This window comes from Schistocerca cancellata, chromosome 8 (assembly GCF_023864275.1).
Source record: "Schistocerca cancellata isolate TAMUIC-IGC-003103 chromosome 8, iqSchCanc2.1, whole genome shotgun sequence".
Taxonomy (NCBI): Eukaryota; Metazoa; Arthropoda; class Insecta; order Orthoptera; family Acrididae; genus Schistocerca; species Schistocerca cancellata.
The window spans coordinates 182,210,718-182,230,526 of record NC_064633.1 but is presented as its reverse complement, the minus strand read 5'-3'; the positions used below and the strand labels follow the sequence as shown (position 1 = coordinate 182,230,526).

The following is a 19,809-nucleotide window of genomic DNA, read 5'->3' as shown; positions in this document are numbered from 1 at the left end:
ATGACATGCGGGCTGTCGACTGCATTTTACTTTGTATCTGCCAAAGCAATATTGTGAAGGCCATTTAATTTTTAGCTTTGGACCTCTATTTTTGTATGGTGTTTTATTAGCCCCCTTTTTCACGTGCCTGTTTTTAGCTGTCTCCTATTCTGTCCATTGGGACTGTGTTTGTGTTCTATAGTTTTGACTTGGGCACATATGACCCCAGTTGCTTTTTGTGCGCTATAACAAAACAAAACAAACACTGGAATCATATTCGGGAGGATGAAGGTTCAAACCTGTGTCTGGCCATCCTGATTTAGGTTTTCTGTGATTTCCCTAAATCACTTCAGGCAAATTCCAAGATGGTTCCTTTGAAAGGGCACAGCCGACTTCATAATGAGACTGACGACATTGGTGTTGCCTGCCCCCAATCAACCAGCCAACCAATTGTGGGTTCATTGCTATTGATTTGCGAACACTCATTAACAGTAACATTGTATCTTTATTGTAATTTTGTTGAAAGTATTGTTACTTCATGGCATGTGATTGAACATCATCTGCCTATATCATGCTCCGACAAAAACCCAATATCCACTTTTGATGTGTGCAAAATGCATTTTCTTACTTTATTTTTGTAAAGCAAAGCTGCCATCAATTCAAAGTTTGGTTTGAACACCACAGTGCTTTAGTAGACACAATTCTGTTGTTTAGGTTGTTCGCTGTTACCTTCCTCTGACCTTCAAACTGACTTAACCAACCAGTTATTGGGACTGACAGTTCCTACTGTTAAATGTGAACTATAGTTTTTGCTGTGAACTTTCATTGTGACTACTCTTTTTTTTGATTCAGGTATAATGTGTTATACAATCTCATAAATTTAATTGCTAGTTGAACCTGCTCATTAGAATAAATAAAATTTTCAAAGCGAGCTGCTGTACCCCCTCCCCGAATTATTGAAATTTATTCAGTTTAGGCATACGGTTCCTATGATAAGCAATCTGTTTCTAGAATCCCATTCCTTACTCAGCTAACTGTTTATAAATTTCCAACAGGATGTTAGACACATAACAGTGACTACCAGATGGAGATGCAAAATTCATTAATTGGGGAAATATTTCAGATGTGATTTTTTATTATCTCGGTACTCTTTTATTGCAGTTCTGTGCACCACATTGCAGTCACTGGTCCAGACCTCCCCAACTCCTAGTGTCATAAGTCATCTATTGTACTGTCATTGCCTTCGTACTATAGGTTATAAATTAATTGGCTACTTCCTCCCATTGAAATATGGAAAATGTGTACATTCTCAGACTGCTGTTTGAACTAAACATGTGATGATCACATTATATACGGAATTACATTACCCACATGCTTTGTTGTTGTCATTGTCACTAAACTTATTAATTTGTATTGATAAGAGGTTCAAGGAAGAAGTCTGTGGTGCCTCCAGATAGAATCAAACAATATTTCTGCCACTGTAAAATTCCTTTCCCTCCAGAAGGAGTGGAGGAGAATAAGTGATATTATGTGTAATATATTACTCCATTTTGGTGAAGCATAGCGATTTGTTGTTATGTGTTCAGTGTTTCGAATCTACCAACACAAGAACTGTAAAATGCTATTGCCACTGGCTCAACTTCAATGTTGTAAAGGGGGATAACTCACGTCCAACTGTTGAATGTGCAGTAGGGTTTTGGAGCATATACTGTATTCAAAGATTATGAATCATCTCGAAGGGAACGATCTATCGATATGTAATCAGCATGGTTTCAGAAAACATCGTTCTTGTGCAATGCAGCTAGCTCTTCATTCGCACGAAGTAATGACCGCTATCGACAGGGGATCTCAAGTTGATTCCGTATTTCTAGATTTCCGAAAAGCTTTTGACACCGTTCCTCACAAATGACTTCTAATCAAGCTGCGGGCCTATGGGGTATCTTCTCAGTTGTGTGACTGGATTTGTGATTTCCTGTTAGGAAGGTCGCAGTTCGTAGTAATGACGGCAAATCATCGAGTAAAACTGAACTGAATCATGTGCTCCACAGGGAAGCGTCCTGGGACCTCTGCTGTTCCTGATCTATATAAATGACCTGGGTGACAATCTGAGCAGTTCTCTTAGGTTGTTCGCAGATGTTGCTGTAATTTACCGTCTCGTAAGGTCATCCGAAGACCAGTATCAGTTACAAAGCGATTTAGAAAAGATTGCTGTATGGCGTGGCAGGTGTCAATTGACGATAAATAACGAAAAGTGTGAGGTGATCCACATGAGTTCCAAAAAAGATCCATTGGAATTCGATTACTCGATAAATAGTACAATTCTCAAGGCTGTCAATTCAACTACCTGGGTGTAAAAATTACGAACGACTTCAGTTGGAAAGACCCTGTAGATAATATTTTGGGGCAGCTTTCGTTGCGTTTCATTGGCAGGACCCTTAGAAGATGTAACAAATCCACTAAAGAGACAGCTTACACTACACTCGTTCGTCTTCTGTTAGAATATTGCTGCGTGGTGTGGGATCCTTACCAGTTGGGATTGACGGAAGACATCGAAAGGGTGCAAAAAAGGGCAGCTCGTTTTGTATTATCACGTAATAGGGGAGAGAGTGTGGCTGATATGAAACGCGAGTTGGGATGGAAGTCATTAAAGCAAAGACGATTTTTGTCGCGACGAGATCTATTTACGAAATTTCAGTCACCAACTTTCTCTTCCGAATGCGAAAATATTTTGTTGAGCCCAACCTACATAGGTAAGAATGATCATCAAAATAAAATAAGAGAAATCGGAGCTCAAACAGAAAGGTTTAGGCTTTCATTTTTCCCGTGTGCTGTTCGGGAGTGGAATGGTAGAGAGATAGTAAGATTCTGGTTCAATGAACCCTCTGCCAAGCACTTAAATGTGAATTGGAGAGTAATCATGTAGATGTAGATGCCCTGAAATGAGAAATGTCCTACCCACTAGCCTTCCCATCCCTCCTACTGTGGTATTCTGCCGTCCACCGAACCTACACAGTATTCTCATCCATCCTTACACAACTCCTGCTCCCAATCCCTTACCTCATGGCTCATACCCCTGTAATAGACCTAGATGCAAGACCTGTCCCATACATCCTCCTACCACCACCTACTCCAGTCCGGCCACTAACATCACCTATCCCATCAAAGGCAGGGCTACCTGTGTAACCAGTTATGTGATTTACAAGCTAAGTTGCAACCACTGTGCTGCATTCCATGTAGGCATGACAGCCAACAAGCTGTGTGTCTGCATGAACGGCCACCGACAAACTGTGGCCAAAAAACAAGTGGACCACCCCGTTGTTGAACACGCTGCCAAACATGGTACCCCTCATCTCAATGACTGCTTCACAGCCTGTGCCATATGGATCCTTCCCACCAACACCAGCTTTTCTGAATTTCGCAGGTGGGAACTTTCCCTGCAATACATCCTACATTCCCATAACCCTCCTGGCCTCAACCTTCCTTAGTCACTGTCCTCAGCCCTCCAGTCCCCCTCCTCTTCCCATTCCAGCGCTACACAGCCGTCATTTCACCGCCACACCCAGTGTTTTAATTTCTTTTTATTTCTCTCCTCTCCGCTACTTACCCCTTCCCCCCCTCCACACCTTCTCTCCTGCCCTCCGTCTAAACTGCAACATTTCACTGTCCGCCACTCCCACCATACTATCCCTCCCCCTCCCCGCCCCAGCCTCCTCCTTACCACCATCCAGTCGCCACTCCCATCATGCACTGGTGCTGCCTCTCGCCCTCCGCCACACACCGTCAGGTGGCTTGCGGAGTATGGATGTAGATGTAGTTTCAGCTCTCTGAGACTGCAGACATGGGTGCAAGTTGCGTTTGTGTGAGTGTGTGTATGTGCGTGTGTGTCTACTGCTGACAAAGGCCTTAATGGCTGAAAGCTATGATTGTGTGGATCTTTTTATTGTACCTATCGCGACTCAGCATCTCCGCTATATGGTGAGTAGCAACTTTCCATCTCTGTTATTGTTAGTAACAATAAATTGTTTTCTATGAGTGTGACGTCACAACTGTTTACATTAGGTTCGTTTGACTGGCTCATGCGCATGCGCAGTTTACTCGCGTATGGAGCAGTACCTTCTCGCACTTCCTGCTTCTTGAAGTGTGGCTGTTAGTTGTATGAGCAGTAAGCAGCAAGCAGCCAGATGCTAACGAGAAAAATTTTTCTCTCGCGCCCTAGCTGCCAGATTCGCGCATGCGCAGAGTTCTCTGAGTTGTCGTGGGGAGGGGATTAGTCGCCACCTGACCTCTGTTTGAGTTAAGTGATTTTGCTGTTTCCTCTTCGTTTACAGCTCCCACATCAATTGAAAACAAAACGGAGTTCTGCGGCCGGGAGTTATCAAGTGAATTGTAATACATTCATGTAATTACGGAGGGCAAAAATATATTATTAGTTTCAGTTTTCTGATTTTATTTTATTTCCAAATTATTAGCAGTCAAGAATTAATTGCCTTGCTGAACAATGAAGTTATTTTTGTCAGTTTGCTAAAGAAATTTGCCTTTATTAATCTTTCTGCTTAGGCAATCAATTTATTTGAAACGAAGTGTTTCATTCCACAATATTGGCTAGTTCCAACTGTTTGCTGAATTTCAAGTGCACGTTTTCGTCTTCTGCCACGTATGGCTTTATGCCACAATAAACAACCAAATATGAGATAGTACAGTACTGGTACTCCAAGAAAATTTACATCCCAAGAACCACACAGAAAAGCTTAATATCTGATGGGAATTACTTCATTGTGAATCTAGAAAAAACCAATGTGCAATTCAAGCCGAATTATGCATTTTAGTATGGTTTACGAAATCCCGTTGCTTTTGGAGTATCCTCGGATGTCCTGTTTCTTTTATGGCGTAATTTAAGCTCTCTTAGTGCCTTATACATACAAACATGCAGGCTTTTTACACAGCTACAGCTGCGCATGCACAATAATGCATGTTTTCTGGCAGTCTCTGGCAACTGCTAAATCGAATCTATTTCTGACAGTCTCAGGATAGTTTTGTGAACGGTGGTTCGAAAAGCGTTACCAAGTAAAAACATAGCACAGAACTGACTGACTCTGCTGAACCAGTGCCCAGGAGTAGAACATTCAAAGGTGCACAGAGTGGTGATCTTGGACGCCGATACACTGGTGCACTTGTTGAATGAAAGAATTAATTACTGCTTCCAGTGTTGCCTGCTGCAGAAAATTACAAGCAAACTTGATACGTCCCTGCATGTCCTCTGAAGTTGGAATATCACGGTGCACAACGTCTTTAATGCATCCCCAAAGAAAAAAGTCCAGAAGATTTCAGTCAGGAGACGTAGCAGGCCAAGTAACTGTTCCTCCTCGACCAATCCATATGGCAGGATACCTTCAGTTCAGTACACAATATGCACGCAAGGCTTTATGTGCTGGACATCCATTGTGTTGATACCACATAAACATTCTGTTTCTTAGCGGCACTTCTTCTAGAAGATGAGGTTTGTCTGAGGAAGTTGGCATAAGCTGTACCGGTTGGACTACCATTGATGAAATAAGGGAAAATAGTTGTAGTACCAAGCATCCCACACCAGACGTTAACTCTCCATTGACGCTGATGTTCCACCTGTCTAAGCCATCGTGGATTGTCGCTGGACCAGTAATGCATGTTCCTTGTATTAACCTGCCCTTTGTTTGAGAAAGAACATTCATCGGTAAATAGAACATTGGAGAAGTAGTTCAGGTTGTGGGAATTTGCTGCTATGCCCACTCACATAACTGTACAGGATTCTGGAAATCATTCCCATGCAATTCTTGATGTAGGTGTATATGGTAAGGCTAGTTTTAAGGTCGTGCTGACATGGGGATTCATAGCAACGGAAGTGAGAATAGTAACTTTGGCAGCTTTGTCTGGACGAGTGCTACGACGATTGCGTTGTAGTGGTTTGAAACTTCCCGTTTCCTGAAGTGTCGCAACAAGACAAGAAAACATCTATCGGGAAGGTGGCTTCTTGTCAGGATATTGCTCTCTGTACAGTTCCACTGCCTGCGTAGCATTTCACCTACCTTCAACAACAACAATAAAAGAAACGTTATGTCGATGCAGTTTGTAGTAACGACTGCCTTTACTGTATGCCTACTCTATACCACAGTATTTAAAAGGACTAAACTACCCGTACATAAGAAAACAGTATTCAATCACTGTTCTGCTAACTTACTTTCCCCATAGATGAGTAGCATTTCTACCTTCTCTTTGTTGGCATACATTCTACTCGCACAACTTTTCAACTGAGGATGGTTAACGGAATGATGGGTGTGCATTTTACTTATGTTTACATTTGTCATCTGTCAATGTCAGCACGTGGATGTGTTCCATTATACGGCGTACCTGCACTAAGCGCTGGGAGTGTCAACGTCAATGTTATATTATGTAACTAATAACATTGTTTTTCAGTGAATGGTACATTGTTATACATTTTTGAATTGGTCTTTAGGAGAGGAAAAGAATCAACAAATAAAAAATACAGGATGTCATTTATAAAAGTCATACCACTGTTCGTATCTTTGTAAAAAAAAAAAAAAAAAAAAAAAAAAAAAAAAAAAAAAAAAAAAAAAAAATGCAATGAAGGCAACCATGCTGATTCATGTCCTCCAGATGGCTAAAGAACATTTGTTTGAAACATTTTGTAATTTGCATCTGGACAAACTGTTATTTAGGGGGGTCAAGATAAATGGGACACCCTGTATATACATATATAATCTGCGTTTTGGTAAGGTTACTGCATATTTTCATGCTTGGTGGAATTTGAATATATATTTTTGTAATACAAAATATGTAGGGTAATACATAATATCTAGGGTCGCCAAAGTGCAAGAAACTGCACACGAGCGTGATGCACGGGCTGAGGCTTGGCTTTACCTGGTACTACTCAGAAATATTCAAAAAGCGTAACACTTCATTTAGCATTACTGTTCAGTATTTTTTATTTGGTGCAACTTTCTTCAATTTCGCAGTATCATGGTGTCAGGACTGTTTGCCCTTCACTATTTGTCCATTGTATAAAAGTAGTTCACAAGTTCAGTGGCTGTCTGCATAAAAAGAGGCAGTCTTGTGACCTATCCTCACAAGCCTTTAAAAATGGATGGGAACGTCAGAAGAAAAAATTGTTACGGAATGACATTAAAACACCACGCAGAAAGTATATAAAGATTTAGTTGATGATGAAACCTCAAAAAATTAAAATAACTGACAGACAGGATTCAACGAGAAGCACTTCATGCTAAATTTGCAGGCATGGAGAAAGTGATGAAATTGGGGGTATAAATAGTAAATTTTCTGAAGTTGTGCACATTATTTCGCTGACAGCCGCATTTTAAGTGGACTTGACTGCACATTCCCCACATTAAGACATTGTTGATTTGATGGGGCTACATTTAAAAAGTCGGGTGATGCTGAGGGAATTAGATTAGGAAATGAGACACTTAAAGTAGTAAAGGAGTTTTGCTATTTGGGGAGCAAAATAACTGATGATGGTCGAAGTAGAGAGGATTTAAAATGTAGACTGGCAATGGCAAGGAAAGCGTTTCTGAAGAAGAGAAATTTGTTAACATCGAGTATAGATTTAAGTGTCAGGAAGTCATTTCTGAAAGTATTTGTATGGAGTGTAGCCATGTATGGAAGTGAAACATGGACAATAAATAGTTTGGACAAGAAGAGAATAGAAGCTTTCGAAATGTGGTGCTACAGAAGAATGCTGAAGATTAGATGGGTAGATCACATAACTAATGAGGAAGTATTGAATAGGATTGGGGAGAAGAGAAGTTTGTGGCACAACTTGACTAGAAGAAGGGATCGGTTGGTAGGACATGTACTGAGGCATCAAGGGATCACCAATTTAGTATTGGAGGGCAGCGTGGAGGGTAAAAATCGTAGAGGAAGACCAAGAGATGAATACACTAAGCAGATTCAGAAGGATGTAGGTTGCGGTAGGTACTGGGAGATGAAGAGGCTTGCACAGGATAGAGTAGCAAGGAGAGCTGCATCAAACCAGTCTCAGGACTGAAGACCACAACAACAACAACATTTAAAAAGAAAATCACACTGTGGAAGGGACAAATTCTCACAAAAAATATCGCCCATTTCTATAAGTTTGCTTAAATTAAAGAAATTGCACGATTTGAAAAATTCATAATGGCCTTAAGAAAATTACAAGTATAGTTTTCAAAACCTTTTGAGCCTTATTACATCTGTTATGGGTTGTTTCTGCAGGTGCAGATGGAACTGGTCGATTTGCAAAGTAATCCCCTTTAAAAGAAAATTCTTTTACGTTAAAATTGTCCTTGAGGTCTAGTTCCCACATCTCGATAACGATGTTGCAAATGTGATAAAATGTTTCGATCAATTTGTGTGTGTGGAAGGCTGCCCTCCCCCTTCCCTATTATGAAACTTGGCCATCACTGATTTATGATGTAGACAGGTTTATCTAATTCTGGTGAAGTTCATGACCTGGGAGTTTGTAGGTGAAAAACTATACTCGTGACTTTGTACCCTTATGGTCATCTGAATATTTGGTACTGTAATAGCGGAAATTCTGCTTGTGACAATTAAAAGAAGTGTAATACTCTAGTTAGAGGCCCTTGGACTCCCATTTCCTTGAACATGATGATTAATAAGGGCTCTACCAGCTAACTTGAAAATGATGAAGGGATAATAAATTTTTATTAAAAGTCTCTGTATTGCCACAGAGGCCACACCAATGCAACATAGCTAAGATGTGGTGTCATTGTGTACTGCTGTATGCCTCTTGGAAGTTAAGGAGCAACTTCCAGGTGTCAATGAAGAGTGGAAATCTCCTAAAAAGCTGACTTCAGTCATGAACGGTGGTCAACTGTGGATCTCCACCATTGAAATCTGTGCGGTTTGTATCTGCAAACAGGAAGCTGACTTTCACCATTTCAAAGCCTGCGATTGGCAATCCTTTTTATGAGTTTACGTAAGGTCACTATCAAACTGATCTGTCTGAAGCTGCCTATATTGTAGGAATTTGTGCCAGGTTTCAACAATGATACAATGATAATTCCTGTCAACTGGTTACGGACAACACTGTATTGCTAAATCTTATTAATTTGTCTGTTATAGTCACTAAGATAGTGAAGTATTTCTCTGTGTGTGGCATCTGGCCTTCGGGAGGTATCTTTCAACTGTGCCAGTGCATTCTGGATTCCAGTCTGCAAAAGGGGCATCTGTAGTGTGTTAAAAATTACATTCTGTAATATAGGACACATTTGTATAGTCTTTGCAACTGCAATAAAAGTTTAATTTAGACTACACACATTTAACTTTCTTTTAAACATGCCAGAGAAATGCCAGATGTAAGAAAGAAATATCACTGATATTTCCTGTCATATACCATCTTTTTTCACTAAGGCGGCACCACCAGACTTGTAAAAATTCATTGCAGGAGCCCCATCAGTTAGGGTTGATGAAAGGTTTTACCAACAGAGTCATGCTTGTCCAATATGTTTTTTGAGCAAGAAAAATGTCATCGGCTGTAGTTGTCATACATTGATATCAACCAAGGCGTTTGCCACTCTGTTCACCTCAATGTAAACAAATCTCATAAATGTGACAAGTTGTTGTGCAATGTCTTAAATCACCATTCTTGACCAAATCCAAAGATAAAAATATCTTGATTCTGGTTTTTCTACTGCACTTCCACATTGTTTGCCGTTTATTCAATATCTCGACAAACTGTTCTCACTAAAAGAGGAAGTATTTTGAAAAGAGCAATTTCCTTTTGGCACAAAATTCAAATCATACACAGGTGGTTTAACACATTTCATAATATATTGGTATTGAACAGTTCAGAAATTTTCAACATATGACTTACATAAAAAGACAGGATATGTTGTTTAAAGCAAGATCATCAAACCATCTGAGAGAAGAATATCAGTGACATACTTGACTGAAATGGCCAAGCACAGCAGCTGTTGCCAGTAATGACCTGAAGTCTTGTTATGAAATGCGATACTGGAGAACCAATACTGAGGTGCAGTTTCCAAGGTACTTGGGTTTAAAAGTTCATCAAAATAAGAATATTGGGAAAACTCATGTGGATGTACAGAAATTTTAGTTTAAATAAGATTTGGGATCTGGTACTTGATTTATTAAGATCTCACCCAACATCTCATCTGTCAAAACAGGTAAACACAGAGGGAAGCATATTTCACTAAAATTGCTGTGGATGTTGCTTGGATGGCTTTGCAGATGGAAGGAGTCAAACAACACAATAATATCACACATTATGTTTGGGGTCCAGGCAACTAACACACACGAGATACCACTTGCAGTGCTTGAAGGATACCAGTTGGTCAGTCACACAAAAACGGTATTGTCAACTCAACGAGAAACTTGAAAACAAGTCAGCAACACTATAATAACCTCTTTTCATGTGCTGGTCTGCGGATCAGTGCTTGTTCTGCATTGGGAGTTACTGTCATTTCTCATAACTGTCTTCTGTCCACAATTTGCCATACGCAGATTAAGAATATCTAATTGGGAAAATAAAACTGTCTCCTAAATGTGTCTCAGCCCCCCTCTGATAATTCCCAGACAGTATAGTGTGTTCTTAACCAGTTGCACATCAAGTAGTACACAAAATATGTTTACCTCAATATAAATGTATTGGAAACAGTTATGGGTAATAATGTCCAGAAATTTTCACGTTACGCAATCCCTCTGTATTATTCTTTGTTTTCCATCTATCTCCTGTGTGTTTCTTGTAGTTCAGCAACCTTGCTGTCTCATTTGCAATCACATGCTTCCTGTGTGTCTTTACCACTTTGACAACTAACCAATTTTAATGTCAAGAAGTTACAAAAGACCTTTGTTCAAACATGTTGAATATTGTGTCCAACACTATAAAGTTGAATAACTTCCCCAGCTAGTAGTCCACAAGTATTTATTATTACAGAAAACATGAGTAAATATTGAGCCATAAGAAAATTAAATTTGGTTGTACAAGATTTAAACATGTCTTTCCTCAGAATGGTCACAGCAGTAGGCAAAGACTGTTGTTTGGTGTGCCTGAAGTATTGTAATTAATGCTGGAATAGTGATGCCTTAGTCAAGATTTTGGTATCAGAGAATGGAAGATGTGGTCTTAAAAACAATTGTACAGAAAATAAAACCTTATTAAATTTGTAAACAGTATATGTATATGTGTAGTACGAGTGTTATTTACTTATTACTGAAATTTCTTTTTCAGATGCTTACCTCCAGTGCTGTCAACGCTTCAAACTCTGTTGGATCTGCCTCAACAAATTCCAGTGTGATCCTAAACAGTCCAACTAACACCGGTCCTGTACTCTCTGTACCAGTTGGTAAGAATATTTCACGTGTGCAAACCCCTAATAAATTGTGAAATATTTCTGGCAGCCAGTCCTGAATAAGTGTCTGGTAACTAAAATACTGATCACGAGCCACTCAGAAGTAACTTGTGTAAAAGGATTAGGTCACTGCTCCACAGTTCTGTCTCTCTCTCTCTCTCTCTCTCTCTTTTCTTTTCCTTTCTTTTCTTTCTTTTTATTTTATTTTAAAGAATGAATTAATGAAAGAAAGAAGGAACAATAAATGAATATATAATGAGAGATAGCGAACGGTCTGCACCAGACATCGAACAAGTATTGTTGATTGTTGTTATTAATTTTGATCACTAGGTCACCTCCCTGGACAATGAAACTCTCCAAGCATGTGTGTGGTGAAGTAAAATAGCAAATTATTTTGTACCTTGACTTTCATTAGATAGGGGATCAGACGTACTGACTATGCAGAAAAATAATATGACTCCTTGTTTCATTTAGGAACTCTTTTTCTTTTTAATATTTATGTATTTTTTATTGTGTGACTTTTTCAGTCTTTATTTCTCTATTCTTCCACTGCTCAAAGCATTTAAGCATCTTACTATTTGTACAGCTACACGGAAGTACTTTTGGATTGGAGGAACATGCCTCTGCTTGTAATAATTTCAACCATTGTACATAAGCTCTGGGAAATTGGTCTACAGTACAGTATGTCACAAGAGCTTTGAAAACATATTGGTTAAACAGGCAGCATAGATAAAAGATCTCTCCCTAACAACTTTCATAAAATCAGATTTCTGGAATCAAGAGAAGTCGTCAATTGTACTCACTGGGCTGATGGCTGCATATTATAGCGTCTGGAGGCAAGGTGTCATACTGAAATTTCTATAATAGATGGAGCTAAATGATGGCCTGCCACAGGGATATTTCCTGGCCCCCCTCCTGTTCAATTTGGATATGCTGTTGACTGGGCACTCGCAGTGAGGCATAGAGGTTTTGACGTTATTGAGTCCATATTGGCCAGTGATTTATTAACTATTGGCGAATGTCTCCACAAATGAAGGTTGCAGCGAAGGGCCAGTAAGTAGTAGTCTCAATGTTCGACTTAAACAAGATGTTGGCCAACAGAGCTCACGGTCCACTTTGAAGGAAGATTACTCAGCTGTAGCAGAAACCCAAAGTATATAGGGCTACACTTGATAGAACGCTCAGTTAAAATGACTGTGTATTAACCCTAGGACACTCAAGCCTTTTTTTTCTAACTTGGATGCCTAAAGGGGGGGGTATTAAATAAGTTTACTGACGAAAAATTACAACTTTCAAAATGGTTTATGTATTTTAACTAAGGCATCGGTTTATAAATGTTGTTAATTGTTACAAATATTGGATTGAGTGAATAAAAAATTGACATATTACAATACAAAACAGAGATGTGGTCATATACAATAGACTACTCTGAGTCCTCAACTTCAAGGCAAGAGACACACTTCACAATTTTTTCTGAATGTGTGTTACACACGTTTATGACACTGTCCATAATACTGTTTTAGTTTAGTTGGATTGTTGTACTTCTGCTTCTTTGTTTTAGCTTTTCTTACACAAATACGGCACCGACCTTTCCCTGCAGGAGGCTGACGTGCTTCTGTTGTCACTTCTTTGATTTTATTTTGTAGAATAGTCTCCATTGATTAATTTGGTTAGATAACCCTCTTGTGCTGGCACTTCTTTCTTCTACCTGCAATTTCACTAGTTCCATCCCAGCTTGCAGAAGATACAGTTTCCATTTGTTGTGTTTCTTTTCATTCCATCTTGGATATTGCTGGATGAATATGGTGGTTGCATTGATAGCACAAATGTCGATGAGAGAGTAAAATACAGATAGAGGCCATCTCTTTGTTCCCCTCTCGCAGGTGTACATAGGCGTCATTTGATCAATGGTATCAATTCCATCTTTAGTGGAATTATAATATGCATTTATCTCGGTTTCATTCTTCTCTCCTCCAACAGTGCCTTTATCTTGGTGCATTGTTGACAACATCAGTAAGTTTTTACTTGGTTTAGTTTTTGCTATGTAGGACACCACAGTTACTGGAGGCCTACCTGTTGATGGGTCTGTGAACAAGAACATTGATGAATATAGCTCTCGATCTGACGTGTTCTTCATTATGTCTGGAATATGCTTCTTGTTTGACTGGAGATTTGTTACTATAGTAACTTTGTAGTCTTGATATAACTCTTCCACCAAATCCACCGATGTGTAGTATCGGTCTGTAGTAATATTTTGACCAGTATTTTTCACAGGTGCTACCAGATGTTTGACAACAGCTGCTGAAACCCGTTCGTCTTTCGACAAATTCTGAACATTACCTGCATAGGGTTCCATATTCAAGACGTATCTGTCAACTGCATCGGGCATCATCCATATAAGGATGCAATGCTTGCTCGGTTTATCCTTCATGAATACTTTGAAGGGGCAGCGCCCTCTAAACAAGCTGAGCATCTCATCAATGGTAGGTGGACCCCTGGTTTGTACAGTAGTGGAAACCTATCATTCACTTTGTTGAAAACATCACAGATTGCTGTGAAGTTGTCTTCTTCCCTTCTTAGCTGGCGGGTACTTTCGTCATCAAACCTTATGATTGCAATAAGTTCCTTGAAATGTTCTCTTGTCATAATACCCTTGTAAACTGACCGACCCATTAGGTCTGACCAAAGATCGTGTACACCGACAGAATTGTCCTTACTTGCCCCCATAAGTATCAGGATTCCTATAAAGGCATACAATTCTTTCTCATTAGTCAAAGTAACATTTCACCTAACTGCCTCTTCATTTGAATGTTTTACTATAACATCCATGGTGTGAGGCGTAAGAAGTAACTTCAAGGCTTCTCCAGGTGAAGGCTTCTCAGCTGCAAAATATTGCTCACCAGCTTGGATGAATAATACTCAAACAACATTTGTTGATACACAACTCATCCATACTTGTGATGCAATCAGACCTACACCTACTTTTTGGCTGTCCACCTCCTCCTCTGCTGCGGGAAAGTGTTCTTGTACGAGAATACAAGAAACTACAGAAAACTTCTCGCACTGCTGTTTACCCAAAAATTCCAAATGTCAGCAAAGCAATGCTTCACCATCATTAACCAGCCCTGTTAGTGGCAAGAATAGTAGTTAGCAGAGGCTTTAATACTGATTAGTGTTGGAGACATACATGGCAGATCAGTGCCACGACATAACAACTTAAGATGCTGCACATATTGACCAAGTCACCTGGCTTAGAATTGCCACGCAAGATCTGGTCAGTTCTTAACCGAGCGGTAACCAACACTGGAAGATGTGCAGACATTTTGCAAAAGTGGTATAAAAAAAAAAATTCGAGTTGTGATGTGGTGCTGAAAAGCCGACTGTTCACCACATATTGTGTTAACAATGTTCTCGGAGAACTTTCCCTGATGACCCAACAGAGTTCCTGTATATTGTAATATTATTTTTGTGATGTAGCCATAGGACAAATAAATAAAAAATAGACTCATCCATTATGCCACCACAGAGAGTATCTTAGTAATGCAAGGATCACATTTCTCTTTTTATTAGGTACTATAAGCAACAGAAGTGTATTTTTGAGTATTCTGTTGATGTCACCACATAGAAAAACATGGAGACATATCTACTTATATTCTACTTGTACAAGATAATTTCAAGGTTTTGGCCAGGGGTATTGCAAGTCATTCCTATCACTTACGGAGCATAAGAAGGATGATGGCTTAAATGTCTCTGTACTCACTTCATTAATCTAATCATGTTGTCACAGTACCTGCTGGCACTTAGTATGCTGAAGTACGGAGCGTCCATTAAATTGAAATAACAAAAAGGATCAATAGAAGAATACAACAAATGGTATGTTTTTGTGAAAGTTGTAATAATTTTATGCAGAAGTTTCTTTAATTAAAAGCTGCTAACAAGTGACACTATGTGCTGTATGGCTCATATCAGTATCGTAAATAAATCGGCTTTCTGCAGTCTTTGCAATCACACAAGTCTTTTCAAAATTTCTGTTGCTTTCACTAGAGAGGGGGGACAAATGAATAATGAACTGCCATTCTATTTTGTATACATAAACAATCTAGGATGAGAAGAAATCTGCGTATGTTTGCTGATGATGGTGTAGTGTATAGGAAGGCGTCATCTTTGAGTGACTGTAATAGATGTAAGATAAATTGGATATAATTTCTTTCTTTTTGGGATAAGTCAGTTTGAACAGTTTCACTCGATTCTCTGTCCCTACTACTACTCTTCGAAATAACTTGTGTCTTCTAGTCTATAGCTGGTAAGTTAAAATCTCCGTTTAAAACTATAACATGACGAGGAAACTTTGTATAGAATGTTCTTAAAGTTTGCCCTCAACTGTTCCACCACAACTGTAGCTGAGATAGGGGGTCTATAAAAGCATCCAATGACCACATTTGATCCGTCCTTAACACTATCTTCATCAAAATTATTTTGCATTCCTAGGCTGTATTACTCTGACTAGTATTATCATATATTTTATTGCTGTAAACACTCCACCACCAGTTTCAATCTATATATGCAGTAAACATTCCTATCTGAATTTAGAATTTTATTGCTATGAACCTCTGGTTTCAGCCAGGTTTCTGTCTCAAGTACTATGTGGGCATTTTTACCGTTTATAAGAGAGATTAGTTCCAGGATCTTTCCATAGATGCTCCTGCGGTTAACTAATACTGTTTTAACATTTCTTTCTCTGATCTACTATGACAAATGCTACTCTGTGTGGCCTCAGAAGGCATATAATTGGGCTTGTGGAGGGGTTTGTCTATCCTAAAAACACTCTAATGGACAATACACATGCTGTGCTACCCTAGTACCTAGTACCCTAGTACTTTACGGAAGTTCATGCCTGACCTATTAAGCAGTACCCTAAAGGTCTCTGATAGTGGTGGTCAAGAAATTTGCATCCTATACTGTCACAGAATCGTCTGACCTCTGGTTTAGATCTTCCACTGTCCAAACCATAAGACCGCTATTGGTTCTGGGAACGATGGTGCGAAACAATAGCTCTACTTCTACCCTGCAGCCGAGTCTAGCTGTCTTCACTAAAACAGCCAGTCACCTTTAGGAACTGAGCATGGTCTCTGAACACAGGCAGCAGACATGATTCTTGCCTATACGAGTCACAGTTTGCGGCTGTGTGCACCCAGTGCACTCAGTCACTGCTGACAAGCCTCTTTCCCCATCTTGTTGTGTGAGACACGCCCCCTACATCTCCCTGACAGACAGACAGAGTGGACATTTGCTTTGTTTCCACCCGGCCCACTGTTTTCATGAGAGGCTTCATCATCTGCCTAACATTGGGGAGCTCACAGTGAGAAGCCATCCCACCCTCTGCGCTAGCTCGAAACCCCCTGGAAGATGGGCCCCAGTCGCAACAGTCAAGATGTCATGTGCTGGCTCAGATGTACTTTCAGCAGCAGGTGTTACCTTAAAATCTAATTTTAATATGCAAAGGGAACAGCTGTGTGACCAGTACCCACTTTCACCTTCTGCACAGTGATTTGTGAACCTGCTGCTGTTTGCCAATCACCATCAGACAACTGTGGACTGGCTAGGATGTGCGAATTGGGAGATGCAGTGGCATGCCCCAGATAAAGCTGTAGGGTGCAATGGTGCCAAAGGAATCATCTTGCGTGCCCCGATGCCATCACTTCCCAGAGCAGCAGCCTGGAACCTGTCCGACCATAGGCAGCACAGCTTCCAGCTGTTTGTGGCCAGTTCCCCCTACATCCATACACAACAGGCACAGTCTACCTTTAATCGGTAAACAAGAAACCAAAAACATACTTAAGTGTCTTTTTGACAGGGCTGACAGGGGTGACTAACAATAAGTGTCACAAAGTGAAAAATGCAAGCTGCTACATTAATACTAGGTCACACAACACAAGTGGGCAGCACACAGCCAGACAGCAAACTTAGAGTACTGACTCATTGTTCTACTTGTTCAAGCTACTCAGCTCTTGACACTGCATGTGGTGAAGGTCTACACTACCAAAACTATGATACACACTAAAATGTAAACAAGAGAACGAAAACAAGCTCTGGTCTCTTTTAGACAGCACTGAAGGCGATGTCAATAAACAATCATAAAATGAAAAGTAGAAACTGCTGTGTAAACACTAACTCATCGAACACAGGTGCACGGCACACAGATGGACACCAAACTGAGGGGGAAAGGTGAAAAATTAAACTCAATTTAGTACTTGTGCATGTTTGTAACAGTCCAGCGGGTGATACATTTATGCCTCAGACTCAAAGATGCTACTTTTGTGAGTAAATCTGGAAGGATGCTGTCAACAACAATGATGTAAATTGTAATTCTACTTAATTTATTCCAACTCAACAGACAGCTGTTACAGGCCATATTGAACTGCCATTCGACTCATTTTATTCTAGCTGTCTATAGCCTTTTTTATATTTATCCAAATATCATAAACTAATATTTCTGTTATAATTACAAAACCCTTTAATTCTCACCCCTCTATTATCTCTTCAAACAACTATTTATTTGTCGTGTAATTTATCTTTAACTACTATTATTTCTCCCTTCACTGCTTAATTTTTTTACAACCTTCCTGAATGTCAGAATGGTAATATCATCACCTACACAGCTATTATTGTGTGATTATCAGGTAAAGGCCTGTCAATATTTTAAAAAAGTGTTTACCCAAGAAGTAAAAACCCTTATAAACTATTCATGAGAACCTTTCTTTTGCAGCTCAGATTATGACATCAGGTGTAAAAAACTTGAGCCAGCAGAATCTTCGTACAGCCACCTCCAGTGGTTCTGTGGCCCTCACTCAGGTAATTTTTCGTCATTGCCAAAATAGTGTTAGTACCATTGGAAATTATTTTATCATACATTTTAATCAATGCCAACAGTTTTTAGGTCTATTTAAAGACATCTCACTTCTTATAGGTGTCTGTCAAGTGGCAAATTGTTTTCTAAACAAGCTAGAAACATGCCCAGTACTAATCATAATGGCAGTTTTTTTATTTTTTAGGCAAGAAATGCTTAGATCTTCTCAAATTATCAGAATTACCATACACATTGTAACGCAATGAATTTACCTACACCAAGACACTTTCTTTTGTCAATAGATCCCACACTTGCTTCTGCTGTATTTTTTTTGTACAACTCGGCATATCCTTATGTCCTTTATCATTGCCTGAATCTGTACGTTTCAACCATCATTTATTACTGCATAGAAATTCTGCAAGATCCATTACAAAGTTTTGTAAGAAGCAGAACACATGAAAAAGTGACCAAGCCTCTTGCTAGACATTAATTTATGGTCTCTTGGTCACATTTATAATATCATTTTTCTTGAACCCTGCAACTAGCCCTCTCCACTTTTGCACTGTGCAATATGGTACATTACATAGCATATTGCTTCCCTGGGAATTACTGCAGAATGAAACGGTTTCTCGATAAATGACACAGCTTATTTCCACTCCCACCCTGTTCACTTGCACTAGTGCCCCATCACTAGTGAAGTCAATGTCAGTAAGACGCTAAGCTCTCATCAACTTTACTTTATCTCTTTAGCATAACTAGTTTTGCTAGTGTGTTGACGAATCCCTGTTTTCAAGATATTGATTTTGGTGTACCATGAATTTACCACTGTAAAGGAAGTATGTAATTATTTGCGAGTCCACCAGTGTGCAGTCACTTTTTAAGAAAATATGCTCGTTTATTTGCTTAGGTTACAACTGCATGCAGGTTTACGGATATTGGAATCACTTTATTAATGATGCACTACTGTGTTAAGTAAATGAAATGTCTTTCAGTAGTTTATCAGTTTTTTAATTACAGGTGAGCGACCACATTCCAAGATGAATTAACAATGATTACACTTATACCAGTATTCCTTTACATGGTGTAGATTAACAGCTAGAGAAAATTAAAACTAATGTGACATAAATACGATCAAATCACTACAAATCTTATTACTAAAGAACTAGTGCAGTAACCAGTGGGGGATGGAAACAACTGTGGAGAAAAGCATGAATAATATTTAGACAGTTGATGCGATACATAGTGAGTCAGGGGGAACAAATTGATAAATGATACGATATAGTAACATGAAATGTATCTGCAAGATAAAGCTGTAAGTATTGCACACTAAGTAACTTTACGATGGATTAAAATATGTTGTGCCTTTTGTAATCATATTGGTATAGTGGAATCTGGAAAATTGACTGATTGCACTGCATTTTACCTAAAATCACTTTTCTTGGTTGCCTTTATTGTCTTTCACCAACTACAGTATGAATATGAGAGTCTTATTAATTATAATTCCTTCTGTGTATTAGTTTTTACTCTATATATTCAATCTGTACAATGGAAATTCTAAGTCTCATTTACTTGCAGTCTTCTTGTTATACTACATTATGG

At 39.2% G+C, this 19,809-nt stretch overlaps 1 protein-coding gene across 2 annotated transcripts in view; it reads left to right on the top strand.

Moving 5' to 3' along the window:
- The window catches only part of LOC126094773 (putative mediator of RNA polymerase II transcription subunit 26), a 261,755-nt gene that overhangs the window by 157,160 nt on the left and 84,786 nt on the right, over positions 1 to 19,809 (top strand). For both annotated transcript variants that reach the window (XM_049909325.1, XM_049909326.1), the window contains 2 exons: positions 11,243 to 11,357; positions 18,130 to 18,215. In XM_049909325.1, the coding sequence (XP_049765282.1) occupies positions 11,243 to 11,357; positions 18,130 to 18,215 (201 nt within the window). The remainder of the gene's footprint in view (positions 1 to 11,242; positions 11,358 to 18,129; positions 18,216 to 19,809) is intronic.